This window comes from Arctopsyche grandis, chromosome 4 (genome assembly GCF_051622035.1).
Source record: "Arctopsyche grandis isolate Sample6627 chromosome 4, ASM5162203v2, whole genome shotgun sequence".
Classification (NCBI taxonomy): Eukaryota; Metazoa; Arthropoda; class Insecta; order Trichoptera; family Hydropsychidae; genus Arctopsyche; species Arctopsyche grandis.
In genome coordinates, this window is record NC_135358.1 from 26,312,195 (window position 1) to 26,329,893 (window position 17,699).

Consider the following 17,699-nt stretch of genomic DNA (forward strand, 5'->3'; position numbering starts at 1 on the left):
AGAATCAAGCAGTAAAATGATTTCCGAAATAAAATTAAGTCATGAAAAAACAATGGAAAATGAAAATTTTGAGCTATTGAAGACAACCGCCATTCGATCTGAAATAGATGTTCGGAAAATTGTTGCCAATGTTGCAGAAGTATTGAAGTCCGATAAGAGTTTAGAAGAAATAATACCAGAAATATTATCAGGAAAAACTAGCCCTACCTTGTTACCAATGAAACCGAAAGAAAAGGAAGAGCAGTTAGACGAATCAGAAGAAAAAGACGTCGACACTCAGGAACATGTTCAACCAGCAATAGATGAAGATGGACCACAAAAGCCATTTGGGGTTCAACGCATGCTCGTCACGACAAGTAGCGAAGATGGTGGATTAGAAATAGAACTTGACACAAAGATTAAGCCATCTGACTCTGTTTCAGAAGAAGATGAATTGGCTAAATCTCCAAAAACAAAAGACATCACACCAGTTATAGATGATGTCGAAAAAACGAATGTTACATCCCTGACAATGTCTCCCACCCGAGTGACAACAAACGAAATAGAAAAAGATACTTCTGCGATGGAAGTCGTATTGGAAAATGAAACAGAATTTAAAAGGAAACTTTCTTTTGAATCAGTTACAGCTGCTGATTTAGAACAAAAAGAAGATTATATTGATGAATTAAAAAGAAGTGAAAGATCACCACCAAAGTCACCACTTTTATCAGATGAAATTACTGAAAGGGAATCGGTTACATCTGAAAAATCTTCCATTGATATAACGGAGTTTAAAACATCGAAACCGTCTTCACCTGCGTCGACTGTTGATTTAACGTACAGATATGATGACATTGAGCCATCCCAAAGTCCATTAGGAAAAGACGAGTATCCAATTAAACAAGAACATACAATTAAGAAAAGATCCGTACCTATAGATGACACATATAAAATCGAAACAATAGAAAGTGTACATATAGAAGACGAACATGATGAAATTAAAAAAATAACCGAAGAAGTGTCAGAAAAATCACTAGATATAGTGTCTTCAAAGTCTATAATAGGAGATTCGAAAGCCCCCTCTGAACCTTTTGAAATACCACCGGCCAAATCTGAAACTCTTTCACAAAAAGATTTTGTAGTGACGGATACAAACGCAACGAAAATTTCGCCGGCAATTTCGCCAATTCCAAAAATTCATGAAAAATATTTAGATGAATTGGAAACAGAGAAAGAAAAACAAGATGAACCAACATCTCCGCATATAGAAAAATATTTACAAGAAGCCACAGACACTGATGATGTGCATTCAAAAATAGCATCTGAATTAAGAGATGACGAAAAGAAAACTTACGATATTACGTCTATTACTGAAATCAAGGTTTATAAAGATGACACTATTGAGCCTAAACATGAAGATAAAGTATCTCCTGCTAAATCACCTGAAAAAGAAGAATTTGAAATTGATGACAAACAACCGCTTAGTGAAAAACAATCACCCGTAAAAGATAAATTTGAATCAGAAACACGCGATAAGATTTCATCAGTTTCGGAACAAGAAATTACGAGAGATTTAACAACTGCTGACGAAATATCACGAGATAGTTCACCATCATTAGAAAGAGAGCTCCACAAAGATACGGCGTCAAGTAAAAGTTCTCCTATTTTAGATGAACACGAACGGCCAAAATCAATCGAAGGTATAATATCAATGAAAAAAGAAGTAATAACTGACGAATCAAAACAAGTGGACCTTACGGAGCATATGCAAACTACTACTGAAACCTCAAAAATAGTAGATATTCTTACTACAGAAACAGAAGTTTCAAAAATAACATCGTTAACAGAACAAGATTTTATGAAGCATAAAATATCAATCGACGAGTCCGAAAAAATTAGTGAAATCATGGATGAAAAATCACCTGCAATTAACGACAGGGAAGGCTCGAAAGAAACTACTCCAAAAAGTGTTTCTCCACATCCAAAATCAGCTTCAGTAGTACCTTCGATTCCGACTATTTCTCCCATTGAAAGATTATCACCCTCTGCATCACCACCCTTAGAGGTAGATGAAGAGTCAGAGTTTATTCAAAAAACAACATCTCCAAGAATATCACCTATAGACGACAATATAATTACGACGGCTCTTACTGATGATTATAAAATGGATTCTAAATCTCCTACACATACCAAAGATGCAGTATCACTAGATTCCAAAAAAGAAGTAGCTTATAATATTGAAGAGTTTTCAAATAAATCTGTTGGGTCAATTTCATTAACAGAAAAAGAAATAACAGAAAAAGTCTTATCGACAGAATTAGATACAGAGTCTTTCAAGAAATTATCTATTTCCACAGAAGATGAAGAAATGCCAAAAATATTATCTGGTATAACACTTCCTAAGGATTCGGAAAAAATCACTGAAATAGATATTTCTAAAGAAATATCCCAAATAACAGCTGATTCCCTAGAAATCTCTATTTCTGAAAGAATTTCTACATCACCGATAAAAGAAACTAAACAAAAAGAAGTAATTTCTAAAATAACTCCTATTTTATCAGTAACAGATACGGATAAAGAAGTCATCGAAACAGTGTCTTCTTTAAAATCAGAATCCATTCAAAAAACAGATATTTACGACAAATATGTTGAAGAATCGAAAACTGTTGAAAAACAAGATTCTACCACTATTATTGAACAACAATCTCAAATCGAATCATCTTTTGTAAAACAAGACACAAAAATTGACGAAGAAATAACTGATAAACTGATAACTGAAACGGACGACCAAATTTTTGAAGAAGAAACAGAAGATACCAAAATTCAAAAACCAAAACCTATTTCAAAATCAACATCAATATCTCCATTACCAGATACACAGATGCCCGTTGACGTAATTACTACTACCGACACACCCTCAATTGAAAAGGATAAACAACACATTGAATCACTAACTGACGATGAAAGTATCCCAGAGAAAATAAATGTTATTCAACCACATCTGCCGGAGGATATTGATAGTGAAAAATTGCCTTCTAAATATTCTCCTGAAAAAGAATACGAAACACGAGATCTATCAATAAAGAGCAATGATGTTAAACAAAGCGTTGAGGAACTTATTCAAACAATTTCTGAAAAAGTGCAAAAAGACTCCACTCTCGAAAACGAATTAATAAATAAAAAGTCACCCTGCTTGTCTCCAATACAAAAAATAGACACCCCGACTGATTTTTCTTCGAGAAGTTTGTCACCATTAGACAAAACTGAAGATAGTCAAAAGCATGAAATAACCAAAGAAATACTTGAATCAGACGACAATGTTTCAGAATTTCAATTAGTTACCATTGATAAGGGAATTTGTGATAAACTTATCATAACGGAAACTTCCACTGATATACAAGAAAACGTTTTATCATCTACAGAAATCGTTGGGAATGGAAAAATATCACATATAGTTGATGAAAAAACACCATCGCCAAGTATATCACCGATACCAGGAGATACATGTTCTGAAGAAATACAAATAAGACACAGTGTTTCATCAGAAAAATTAGATACACTACAAAAACAAGATGAAGAAAAAGTTCAAAAAGAGCATGCTAAGCCTGCAGACACAACCTTTACCTCTGGTGATAAGATTGAGGACGCTGGAAAGAAATCACCACTTGCTCCATCACCGCAAACAACAGTCGAAGACAAGGTTGTTCAAGATGATAGAAAATCTTCAGTTGAAGAATTTCCTTCAAAATCACCAGTTGTAGACCAAGCTCATGGCGAAATTGAGGAAGCTGGAAAGAAGTCACCACTTGCTACATCACCTCTAGCAACAGTAGAAGATAAGATTGATGATGATGACAAAAAATCTGCAGTTGATAGGTCTCCTAAAAAATCACCAGTTGTAGACCAAGCTCATGATGAAATTGGGGAAACTGCAATGAAGTTACCAGTTCTTTCATCACCCAAAGCAACAGTAGAAGACAAGATTTTTGAAGAAGACAAAAAATCTGCAGTTGATAGTTCTCCTTCGAAATCAGCAGTTGTAGACCAAGCTCATGATGTAATTGAGGAACCTGGAAAGAAATCACCACTTTCTCCATCACCGCAACCAACAGTAGAAGAAAAGGTTGTTGACGATGATAGAAAATCTGCAGTTGACGAATTTCCGTCCACATCACCAGTTGTTGAACAAGCCGATGATGAAATTCACGAGGATGGGAAGAAATCGACAGTAGCCGCGTCACCCATGCTGTCTCTTAAACAAGAAATTCCTGACGAAGAAAACAAAATACCAGAAGTTGAAACTTTGCTTTCAAAATCTCCTGTTGAAGAGAAAGATGGTGAAATAATTACCGAAACTGCAAAGCAATCACTTCCATCGCCAAAACCAACAGTAGAAGACAAGTTTGTTGAGGATGACAAAAAATCAATCATTGACAGGTCTCCTTCAAAATCGCCAATTGTTGAACAAGCCCATGATGAGATTCACGAGGCTGGGAAGAAATCTCCAGAAGCTGTTTCATCTGTGATATCTCTTAAGCAGGAGGATGCTGACGAAGAAGACAAATTACCTGAAGTTGAAAAATTGCAATCAAAGTCACCTGCTGTAGAGACGGATGGTGATACAATCAAAGAAATTGAGGAAGCTGGAAAGAAATTGCCACTTGCTCCATCGCCACAACCAACAGAAAAAGACAAGGTTGTTGATGATGACAAAAAATCAATCATTGACAGTGCTCCATCAAAATCACCAATTGTTGAACAAGCCCATGATGAGATTCACGAGGCTGGAAAGAAATCTCCAGTAGCTGCTTCATCTGTGATATCTCTTAAACAGGAGGTTGCTGACGAAGAAGACAAATTACATGAAGTTGAAACATTGCAATCAAAGTCACCTGTTGTAGAGAAGGATGGTGATGCAATCAAAGAAATTGAGGAAGCTGGAAAGAAATTGCCACTTCCTCCATCGCTACAATCAACAGTAGAAGAAAAGGTTGTTGAGGATGACAAAAAATCAATCGTTGACAGTTCTCCATCAAAATCACCAACTGTTGAACAAGCCCATGATGAGATTCACGAGGCTGGAAAGAAATCTCCAGTAGCTGCTTCATCGGTGATATCTCTTAAACAGGAGGTTGCTGACGAAGAAGACGAATTACCTGAAGTTGAAACATTGCAATCAAAGTCACCTGTTGTAGAGAAGGATGGTGATGCAATCAAAGAAATTGACGAAACTGGTAAGAAATTGCCACTTGCTCCATCGCCACAACCAACAGTAGAAGACAAGGTTGTTGAGGATGACAAAAAATCAATCGTTGATAGTTCTCCATCAAAATCACCAATTGTTGAACAAGCCCATGATGAGATTCACGAGGCTGGAAAGAAATCTCCAGTAGCTGCTTCATCTGTGATATCTCTTAAACAGGAGGTTGCTGACGAAGAAGACAAATTACATGAAGTTGAAACATTGCAATCAAAGTCACCTGTTGTAGAGAAGGATGGTGATGCAATCAAAGAAATTCAGGAAGCTGGAAAGAAATTGCCACTTGCTCCATCGCCACAATCAACAGTAGAAGACAAAATTGTTGAGGATGACAAAAAATCAATCGTTGACAGTTCTCCATCAAAATCATCAATTGTTGAACAAGCCCATGATGAGATTCACGAGGCTGGAAAGAAATCTCCAGTAGCTGCTTCATCGGTGATATCTCTTAAACAGGAGGTTGCTGACGAAGAAGACGAATTACCTGAAGTTGAAACATTGCAATCAAAGTCACCTGTTGTAGAGAAGGATGGTGATGCAATCAAAGAAATTGACGAAACTGGTAAGAAATTGCCACTTGCTCCATCGCCACAACCAACAGTAGAAGACAAGGTTGTTGAGGATGACAAAAAATCAATCGTTGACAGTTCTCCATCAAAATCACCAATTGTTGAACAAACCCATGATGAGATTCACGAGGCTGGAAAGAAATCTCCAGTAGCTGCTTCATCTGTGATATCTCTTAAACAGGAGGTTGCTGACGAAGAAGACGAATTACCTGAAGTTGAAACATTGCAATCAAAGTCACCTGTTGTAGAGAAGGATGGTGATGCAATCAAAGAAATTGAGGAAGCTGGAAAGAAATTGCCACTTGCTCCATCGCTACAATCAACAGTAGAAGAAAAGGTTGTTGAGGATGACAAAAAATCAATCGTTGACAGTTCTCCATCAAAATCACCAATTGTTGAACAAGCCCATGATGAGATTCACGAGGCTGGAAAGAAATCTCCAGTAGCTGCTTCATCGGTGATATCTCTTAAACAGGAGGTTGCTGACGAAGAAGACGAATTACCTGAAGTTGAAACATTGCAATCAAAGTCACCTGTTGTAGAGAAGGATGGTGATGCAATCAAAGAAATTGACGAAACTGGTAAGAAATTGCCACTTGCTCCATCGCGACAACCAACAGTAGAAGACAAGGTTGTTGAGGATGACAAAAAATCAATCGTTGACAGCTCTCCATCAAAATCACCAATTGTTGAACAAGCCCATGATGAGATTCACGAGGCTGGAAAGAAATCTCCAGTAGCTGCTTCATCGGTGATATCTCTTAAACAGGAGGTTGCTGACGAAGAAGACGAATTACCTGAAGTTGAAACATTGCAATCAAAGTCACCTGTTATGGAGAAGGATGGTGATGCAATCAAAGAAATTGACGAAACTGGTAAGAAATTGCCACTTGCTCCATCGCCACAACCAACAGTAGAAGACAAGGTTGTTGAGGATGACAAAAAATCAATCGTTGACAGTTCTCCATCAAAATCACCAATTGTTGAACAAACCCATGATGAGATTCACGAGGCTGGAAAGAAATCTCCAGTAGCTGCTTCATCTGTGATATCTCTTAAACAGGAGGTTGCTGACGAAGAAGACGAATTACCTGAAGTTGAAACATTGCAATCAAAGTCACCTGTTGTAGAGAAGGATGGTGATGCAATCAAAGAAATTGAGGAGGCTGGAAAGAAATTGCCACTTGCTCCATCGCCACAACCAACAGTAGAAGACAAGGTTGTTGAGGATGACAAAAAATCAATCGTTGACAGTGCTCCATCAAAATCGCCAATTGTTGAACAAACCCATGATGAGATTCACGAGGCTGGGAAGAAATCTCCAATATCCGCGTCACCTGTGCTGTCTATTGAACAGAAAGTTGCTGACGAAGAAGACAAATTAACTGAAGTTGAACCATTGCAATTAAAGTCACCTACTGTAGAGAAAGATGGTGATGCAATCAAAGAAATTGAGGAAGCTGGTAAGAAATTGCCACTTGCCACATCGCCACAACCAACAGTAGAAGACAAGGTTGTTGATGATGACAAAAAATCAATCATTGACAGTGCTCCATCAAAATCGCCAATTGTTGAACAAGCCCATGTAGAGATTCACGAGGCTGGAAAGAAATCTCCAGTAACCGCTTCACCTGTGCTGTCTCTTAAACAAGAACTTGTTGACGAAGAAGACAAATTACCTGAAGTTGAAACACTGCAATCAAAATCACCTGCTGTTGAGAAAGATAGTGATACAATTACAGAAATTGAGAAAGCTGGACTAAAATCGCCACTTGCTACATCACCGGAACCAATATTAGAAGACAAGGATAACAAAAAATCAATCGTTGACAGTTCTCCATCAAAATCGCCAATTGTTGAACAAGCCCATGATGAGATTCACGAGGCTGGGAAGAAATCTCCAGTGGCCGCATCACCTGTGGCATCTCTTAAACAGGAAGTTGCTGACGAAGAAGACAAATTACCAGTTGTTGAAGCATTGCAATCCAAATCACCTGCTGTACAAAAAGATAGTGAGGCAATGACCGAAACTATAAAGAAATCAACACTTGCAACATCACCGCAACCAACAGTGGAAGACAAGGTTGATGAAGATAAAAAGGAATTTGCCGTCGACAAACCTACTTCACCAGTTGAAGAGAAAACTTATGATGAAATCGAGGAAGCTGGAAAAAAATCACCACTTGCTTTATCGCCGCAACTAACAGTGGAAGACAAGGTTGTTGAAGATGACAAAAAATCTGTATTTGACAAGTCTCCATCAAAATCGCCGGTATTAGAGCTCGCTCATGATGAAATCGAAGAAGCTGGAAAAAAATCACCACTTGCTCCATCGCCGCATCCAACAGTGGAAGACAAGGTTGTTGAGGATGAGAAAAAATCTGTAGTTGACAAGTCTCCATCAAAATCGCCGGTAGGAGAACACCCCCATGAAGAAATTGAGGAAGCTGGAAAGACATCACCACATGCTTTATCACCGCAACCAACAGTGGATGACAAGGTTGTTGAAGATGATAAAAAATCTATAGTTGACAAGTCTCCATCAAAATCGCCGGTAGAAGAGCACCCTCTAGATGAAATCGAGGACGCTGGAAAAAAATCACCACTTGCTCAATCGCCGCAACCAACAGTGGATGAAAAGGTTGTTGAAGATGATAAAAAATCTGTAGTTGACATATCTCCATCAAAATCGCCGGTATTAGAGCTCGCTCATGATGAAATCGAAGAAGCTGGAAAAAAATCACCACTCGCTCCATCGCCACAACCAACAGTGGAAGACAAGGTTATTGAAGATGATAAAAGATCTGTAGTTGACAAGTCTCCATCAAAATCGCCGGTATTAGAGCTTGCTCATGATGAAATTGAAGAAGCTGGAAAAAAATCACCACTTGCTCCATCGCCGCAACCAACAGTGGAAGACAAGGTTGTTGAAGATGATAAAAAATCTGTAGTTGACATATCTCCATCAAAATCGCCGGTAGAAGAGCACCCTCTAGATATAATCGAGGAAGCTGGCAAAAAATCACCACTTGCTCAATCGCCGCAACCAACAGTGGATGAAAAGGTTGTTGAAGATGATAAAAAATCTGTAGTTGACATATCTCCATCAAAATCGCCGGTATTAGAGCTCGCTCATGATGAAATCGAAGAAGCTGGAAAAAAATCACCACTCGCTCCATCGCCACAACCAACAGTGGAAGACAAGGTTATTGAAGATGATAAAAGATCTGTAGTTGACAAGTCTCCATCAAAATCGCCGGTATTAGAGCTCGCTCATGATGAAATTGAAGAAGCTGGAAAAAAATCACCACTTGCTCCATCGCCGCAACCAACAGTGGAAGACAAGGTTGTTGAAGATGATAAAAAATCTGTAGTTGACATATCTCCATCAAAATCGCCGGTAGAAGAGCACCCTCTAGATATAATCGAGGAAGCTGGCAAAAAATCACCACTTGCTCAATCGCCGCAACCAACAGTGGATGAAAAGGTTGTTGAAGATGATAAAAAATCTGTAGTTGACATATCTCCATCAAAATCGCCGGTATTAGAGCTCGCTCATGATGAAATCGAAGAAGCTGGAAAAAAATCACCACTCGCTCCATCGCCACAACCAACAGTGGAAGACAAGGTTATTGAAGATGATAAAAGATCTGTAGTTGACAAGTCTCCATCAAAATCGCCGGTATTAGAGCTCGCTCATGATGAAATTGAAGAAGCTGGAAAAAAATCACCACTTGCTCCATCGCCGCAACCAACAGTGGAAGACAAGGTTGTTGAAGATGATAAAAAATCTGTAGTTGACATATCTCCATCAAAATCGCCGGTAGAAGAGCACCCTCTAGATATAATCGAGGAAGCTGGCAAAAAATCACCACTTGCTCAATCGCCGCAACCAACAGTGGATGAAAAGGTTGTTGAAGATGATAAAAAATCTGTAGTTGACATATCTCCATCAAAATCGCCGGTATTAGAGCTCGCTCATGATGAAATCGAAGAAGCTGGAAAAAAATCACCACTCGCTCCATCGCCACAACCAACAGTGGAAGACAAGGTTATTGAAGATTATAAAAGATCTGTAGTTGACAAGTCTCCATCAAAATCGCCGGTATTAGAGCTCGCTCATGATGAAATTGAAGAAGCTGGAAAAAAATCACCACTTGCTCCATCGCCGCAACCAACAGTGGAAGACAAGGTTGTTGAAGATGACAAAAAATCTGTAGTTGACAAGTCTCCTTCAAAATCGCCGGTAGTAGAGCACCCTCTAGATATATTCGAGGAAGCTGGCAAAATATCACCACTTGCTCCATCGCCGCAACCAACAGTAGATGAAAAGGTTGTTGAAGATGATAAAAAATCTGTAGTTGACATATCTCCATCAAAATCGCCGGTAGTAGAGCACCCTCATGAAGAAATTGAGGAAGTTGTAAAGACATCACCACTTGCTCCATCGCCGCAACCAACAGTGGAAGACAAGGCTGTTGAAGATGTCAAAAAATCTGTAGTAGACATATCTGTAGTTGACATATCTCCATCAAAATCGCCGGTAGTAGAGCACCCTCTAGATGAAATCGAGGAAGCTGGAAAAAAATCACCACTTGCTACATCGCCGAAACCAACAGTGGAAGACAAGGCTGTTGAAGATGACAAAAAATCTGTAGTAGACATATCTTCATATAAATCGCCGGTAGTAGAGCACCCTCTAGATGAAATCGAGGAAGCTGGAAAAAAATCACCACTTGCTCCATCGCCACAACCAACAGTAGATGAAAAGGTTGTTGAAGATGATAAAAAATCTGTAGTTGACATATCTCCATCAAAATCGCCGGTAGTAGAGCACATTCTAGATGAAATCGAGGAAGCTGGAAAAAAATCACTACTTGCTCCATCGCCGCAACCAACAGTGGAAGACAAGGTTGTTGAAGATGACAAAAAATCTGTAGAAGAGCAGCCTCTAGATGAAATCGAGGATGCTGGAAAAAAATCACCACTTGCTCCATCGCCGCAACCAACAGTGGAAGACAAGGTTGTTGAAGATGACAAAAAATCTGTAGTTGACAAGTCTCCTTCAAAATCGCCGGTAGTAGAGCACCCTCTAGATGAAATCGAGGAAGCTGGAAAAAAATCACCACTTGCTCCATCGCCGCAACCAACAGTAGATGAAAAGGTTGTTGAAGATGATAAAAAATCTGTAGTTGACATATCTCCATCAAAATCGCCGGTAGTAGAGCATCCTCTAGATGAAATCGAGGAAGCTGGAAAAAAATCACCACTTGCTCCATCGCCGCAACCAACAGTGGAAGACAAGGCTGTTGAAGATGTCAAAAAATCTGTAGTAGACATATCTACATATAAATCGCCGGTAGTAGAGCACCCTCTAAATGAAATCGAGGAAGCTGGAAAAAAATCACCACTTGCTCCATCGCCGCAACCAACAGTAGATGAAAAGGTTGTTGAAGATGATAAAAAATCTGTAGTTGACATATCTCCATCAAAATCGCCGGTAGTAGAGCACCCTCTAGATGAAATCGAGGAAGCTGGAAAAAAATCACCACTTGCTACATCGCCGAAACCAACAGTGGAAGACAAGGCTGTTGAAGATGACAAAAAATCTGTAGTAGACATATCTTCATATAAATCGCCGGTAGTAGAGCACCCTCTAGATGAAATCGAGGAAGCTGGAAAAAAATCACCACTTGCTCCATCGCCACAACCAACAGTGGAAGACAAGGTTGTTGAGGATGAGAAAATATCTGTAGGTGACAAGTCTCCATCAAAATCGCCGGTTGCAGAACACCCTCATGAAGAAATTGAGGAAGCTGGAAAGACATCACCACATGCTTTATCACCGCAACCAACAGTGGATGACAAGGTTGTTGAAGATGATAAAAAATCTGTAGTTGACATGTCTCCATCAAAATCGCCGGTAGTGGAGCATCCTCTTGATGAAATCGAGGAAGATGGAAAAAAAACACCACTTGCTCCATCGCCGCAACCAACAGTGGAAGACAAGTTTGTTGAGGATGAGAAAAAATCTGTAGTTGACAAGTCTCCATCAAAATCGCCGGTAATGGAGCATCCTCTAGATGAAATCGAAGAAGCTGGAAAAAAATCACCACTTGCTCTATTGCCGCAACCAACAGTGGAAGACAAGGCTGTTGAAGATGACAAAAAATCTGTAGTAGAGCACCCTCTAGATGAAATCGAGGAAGCTGGAAAAAAATCACCACTTGCTCCATCGCCGCAACCAACAGTGGAAGACAAGGTTGTTGAAGATGACAAAAAATCTGTAGTTGGCAAGTCTGAATCCAAATCGCCGGAAATAGAGCACCCTCATGAAGAAATTGAGGAAGTTGTAAAGACATCACCACTTGCTTTGTCGCCGCAACCAACAGTGGATGACAAGGCTGTTGAAGATGACAAAATATCTGTAGTTGACATATCTCCATCAAAATCGCCGGTAGTAGAGCACCCTCAAGATGAAATCGAGGAAGCTGGAAAAAAATCACCACTTGCTCCATCGCCGCAACCAACAGTGGAAGACAAGGCTGTTGAAGAAGACAAAAAATCTGTAGTAGAGCACCTTCTAGATGAAATCGAGGAAGCTGGAAAAATATCACCACTTGCTCCATCGCCGCAACCAACAGTGGAAGACAAGGCTGTTGAAGATGACAAAAAATCTGTAGTAGAGCACCTTCTAGATGAAATCGAGGAAGCTGGAAAAAAATCACCACTTGCTCCATCGCCGCAACCAACAGTGGAAGACAAGGTTGTTGAGGATGACAAAAAAACTTTAGTTGACATATCTCCATCAAAATCGCCGGTAGTAGAGCACCTTCTAGATGAAATCGAGGAAGCTGGAAAAAAATCACTACTTGCTCCATCGCCGCAACCAACAGTGGAAGACAAGGTTGTTGAAGATGACAAAAAATCTGTAGTAGAGCAGCCTCTAGATGAAATCGAGGATGCTGGAAAAAAATCACCACTTGCTCCATCGCCGCAACCAACAGTGGAAGACAAGGTTGTTGAAGATGACAAAAAATCTGTAGTTGACAAGTCTCCTTCAAAATCGCCGGTAGTAGAGCACCCTCTAGATGAAATCGAGGAAGCTGGAAAAAAATCACCACTTGCTCCATCGCCGCAACCAACAGTAGATGAAAAGGTTGTTGAAGATGATAAAAAATCTGTAGTTGACATATCTCCATCAAAATCGCCGGTAGTAGAGCATCCTCTAGATGAAATCGAGGAAGCTGGAAAAAAATCACCACTTGCTCCATCGCCGCAACCAACAGTGGAAGACAAGGCTGTTGAAGATGACAAAAAATCTGTAGTAGACATATCTACATATAAATCGCCGGTAGTAGAGCACCCTCTAAATGAAATCGAGGAAGCTGGAAAAAAATCACCACTTGCTCCATCGCCGCAACCAACAGTAGATGAAAAGGTTGTTGAAGATGAGAAAAAATCTGTAGTTGACAAGTCTCCATCAAAATCGCCGGTAGTAGAGCACCCTCTAGATAAAATCGAGGAAGCTGGAAAAAAATCACCACTTGCTCCATCGCCGCAACCAACAGTGGAAGACAAGGTTGTTGAAGATGACAAAAAATCTGTAGTTGACAAGTCTCCTTCAAAATCACCGGTATTAGAGCTCGCTCATGATGAAATCGAAAAAGCTGGAAAAAAATCACCACTTGCTCCATCGCCGCAACCAACAGTGGAAGACAAGGCTGTTGAAGATGACAAAAAATCTGTAGTAGAGCACCCTCTAGATAAAATCGAGGAAGCTGGAAAAAAATCACCACTTGCTCCATCGCCGCAACCAACAGTGGAAGACAAGGTTGTTGAAGATGACAAAAAATCTGTAGTTGACAAGTCTCCTTCAAAATCGCCGGTATTAGAGCTCGCTCATGATGAAATCGAAAAAGCTGGAAAAAAATCACCACTTGCTCCATCGCCGCAACCAACAGTGGAAGACAAGGCTGTTGAAGATGACAAAAAATCTGTAGTAGAGCACCCTCTAGATGAAATCGAGGAAGCTGGAAAGAAATCACCACTGGCTCCATCGCCACAACCAACAGTCGACGATAAGGTTGTTGAAGATGACAAAAAATCTGTTGTTGGCAGTTCTCCTTCAAAACCACCAGTTATAGACCACGCTCATGATGTAATTGAGGAAGCTGGAAAGAAATCACCACTTGCTCCATCGCCGCAACCAACAGTGGAAGACAAGGCTGTTGAAGATGACAAAAAATCTGTAGTAGAGCACCCTCTAGATAAAATCGAGGAAGCTGGAAAAAAATCACCACTTGCTCCATCGCCGCAACCAACAGTGGAAGACAAGGTTGTTGAAGATGACAAAAAATCTGTAGTTGACAAGTCTCCTTCAAAATCTCCGGTATTAGAGCTCGCTCATGATGAAATCGAAGAAGCTGGAAAAAAATCACCACTTGCTCCATCGCCGCAACCAACAGTGGAAGACAAGGCTGTTGAAGATGACAAAAAATCTGTAGTAGAGCACCCTCTAGATGAAATCGAGGAAGCTGGAAAAAAATCACCACTTGCTCCATCGCCGCAACCAACAGTGGAATACAAGGTTGTTGAAGAAGACAAAAAAATTGTAGTTGACATATCTCAATCAAAATCGCCGGTAGTAGAGCATGCTCTAGATGAAATCGAGGAAGCTGGAAAGAAATCACCACATGCTTTATCGCCGCAACCAACAGTGGATGACAAGGTTGTTGAAGATGATAAAAAATCTGTAGTTGACAAGTCTCCATCAAAATCGCCGGTAGTAGAGCACCCTCTAGATAAAATCGAGGAAGCTGGAAAAAAATCACCACTTGCTCCATCGCCGCAACCAACAGTGGAAGACAAGGTTGTTGAAGATGACAAAAAATCTGTAGTTGACAAGTCTCCTTCAAAATCGCCGGTATTAGAGCTCGCTCATGATGAAATCGAAAAAGCTGGAAAAAAATCACCACTTGCTCCATCGCCGCAACCAACAGTGGAAGACAAGGCTGTTGAAGATGACAAAAAATCTGTAGTAGAGCACCCTCTAGATGAAATCGAGGAAGCTGGAAAAAAATCACCACTTGCTCCATCGCCGCAACCAACAGTGGAATACAAGGTTGTTGAAGAAGACAAAAAAATTGTAGTTGACATATCTCCATCAAAATCGCCGGTAGTAGAGCATGCTCTAGATGAAATCGAGGAAGCTGGAAAAAAATCACCACTTGCTCCATCGCCGCAACCAACAGTGGAAGACAAGGTTGTTGAAGATGACAAAAAATCTGTAGTTGACAAGTCTCCTTCAAAATCTCCGGTATTAGAGCTCGCTCATGATGAAATCGAAGAAGCAGGAAAAAAATCACCACTTGCTCCATCGCCGCAACCAACAGTGGAAGACAAGGCTGTTGAAGATGACAAAAAATCTGTAGTAGAGCACCCTCTAGATGAAATCGAGGAAGCTGGAAAAAAATCACCACTTGCTCCATCGCCGCAACCAACAGTGGAATACAAGGTTGTTGAAGAAGACAAAAAAATTGTAGTTGACATATCTCCATCAAAATCGCCGGTAGTAGAGCATGCTCTAGATGAAATCGAGGAAGCTGGAAAGAAATCACCACATGCTTTATCGCCGCAACCAACAGTGGATGACAAGGTTGTTGAAGATGATAAAAAATCTGTAGTTGACAAGTCTCCATCAAAATCGCCGGTAGTAGAGCACCCTCTAGATAAAATCGAGGAAGCTGGAAAAAAATCACCACTTGCTCCATCGCCGCAACCAACAGTGGAAGACAAGGTTGTTGAAGATGACAAAAAATCTGTAGTTGACAAGTCTCCTTCAAAATCGCCGGTATTAGAGCTCGCTCATGATGAAATCGAAAAAGCTGGAAAAAAATCACCACTTGCTCCATCGCCGCAATTAACAGTGGAAGACAAGGTTGTTGAAGATGACAAAAAATCTGTAGTTGACAAGTCTCCTTCAAAATCGCCGGTATTAGAGCTCGCTCATGATGAAATCGAAAAAGCTGGAAAAAAATCACCACTTGCTCCATCGCCGCAACCAACAGTGGAAGACAAGGCTGTTGAAGATGACAAAAAATCTGTAGTAGAGCACCCTCTAGATGAAATCGAGGAAGCTGGAAAGAAATCACCACTGGCTCCATCGCCACAACCAACAGTCGACGATAAGGTTGTTGAAGATGACAAAAAATCTGTTGTTGGCAGTTCTCCTTCAAAACCACCAGTTATAGACCACGCTCATGATGTAATTGAGGAAGCTGGAAAGAAATCACCACTTGCTCCATCACCACAACCAACAGTCGACGATAAGGTCGGTGAAGATGACAAAAAATCTGTAGTTGACAGTTTTCCTTCAAAATCACCGGTTGTTGAGCAACCTCACGATTTAATTATGGAAGTTGAAAAGAAATCACCACTTTCTCCATCGCCACAACCAACAGTCGAAGATAAGGTTGTTGAAGATGACAAACAATTTGTAGTCGACAGTTCTCCTTCAAAATCACCGGTTGTAGATCAAGCTCATGATGTGATTGAGGAATCTGGAAAGAAATCACCACTTGCTCCTTCGCCACAACCAACAGTCGAAGATAAGATTCATGATGATGACAAGAAATCTGCAGTTGATATGTCTCCTTCAAAATCACCAGTTATAGACCACGCTCATGATGTTATTGAGGAAGCTGGAAAGAAATCACCACTTGCTCCATCACCACAACCAACAGTCGACGATAAGGTCGGTGAAGATGACAAAAAATCTGTAGTTGACAGTTCTCCTTCAAAATCACCGGTTGTTGAGCAACCTCACGATTTAATTATGGAAGTTGAAAAGAAATCACCACTTGCTCCATCGCCACAACCAACAGTCGAAGATAAGATGCATGATGATGACAAGAAATCTGCAGTTGATATGTCTCCTTCAAAATCACCAGTTATAGACCACGCTCATGATGTAATTGATGAAGCTGGAAAGAAATCACCACTTGCTCTATCACCACAACCAACAGTCGAAGATAAGGTTGTTGAAGATGACAAAAAATCTGTAGTTGACAGTTCTCCTTCAAAATCACCGGTTGTTGAGCAACCTCACGATTTAATTATGGAAGTTGAAAAGAAATCACCACTTGCTCCATCGCCACAACCAACAGTCGAAGATAAGGTTGTTGAAGATGACAAAAAATCTGTAGTTGACAGTTCTCCTTCAAAATCACCAGTTGTAGACCAAGTTCATGATGTAATTGAGGAAGCTGGAAAGAAATCACCACTTGCTCCTTCGCCACAACCAACAGTCGAAGATAAGATTCATGATGATGACAAGAAATCTGCAGTTGATATGTCTCCTTCAAAATCACCAGTTATAGACCACGCTCATGATGTTATTGAGGAAGCTGGAAAGAAATCACCACTTGCTCCATCACCACAACCAACAGTCGACGATAAGGTCGGTGAAGATGACAAAAAATCTGTAGTTGACAGTTTTCCTTCAAAATCACCGGTTGTTGAGCAACCTCACGATTTAATTATGGAAGTTGAAAAGAAATCACCACTTTCTCCATCGCCACAACCAACAGTCGAAGATAAGGTTGTTGAAGATGACAAACAATTTGTAGTCGACAGTTCTCCTTCAAAATCACCGGTTGTAGATCAAGCTCATGATGTGATTGAGGAATCTGGAAAGAAATCACCACTTGCTCCTTCGCCACAACCAACAGTCGAAGATAAGATTCATGATGATGACAAGAAATCTGCAGTTGATATGTCTCCTTCAAAATCACCAGTTATAGACCACGCTCATGATGTTATTGAGGAAGCTGGAAAGAAATCACCACTTGCTCCATCACCACAACCAACAGTCGACGATAAGGTCGGTG

At 40.3% G+C, this 17,699-nt stretch overlaps 1 protein-coding gene across 1 annotated transcript in view; it reads left to right on the plus strand.

Moving 5' to 3' along the window:
- LOC143910811 (uncharacterized) overlaps window positions 1-17,699 on the plus strand; it is a 142,131-nt gene that overhangs the window by 112,390 nt on the left and 12,042 nt on the right. Inside the window, exon 10 of the mRNA XM_077429407.1 lies at window positions 74-17,696. Coding sequence (XP_077285533.1) covers window positions 74-17,696 — 17,623 coding nt within the window. The remainder of the gene's footprint in view (window positions 1-73; window positions 17,697-17,699) is intronic.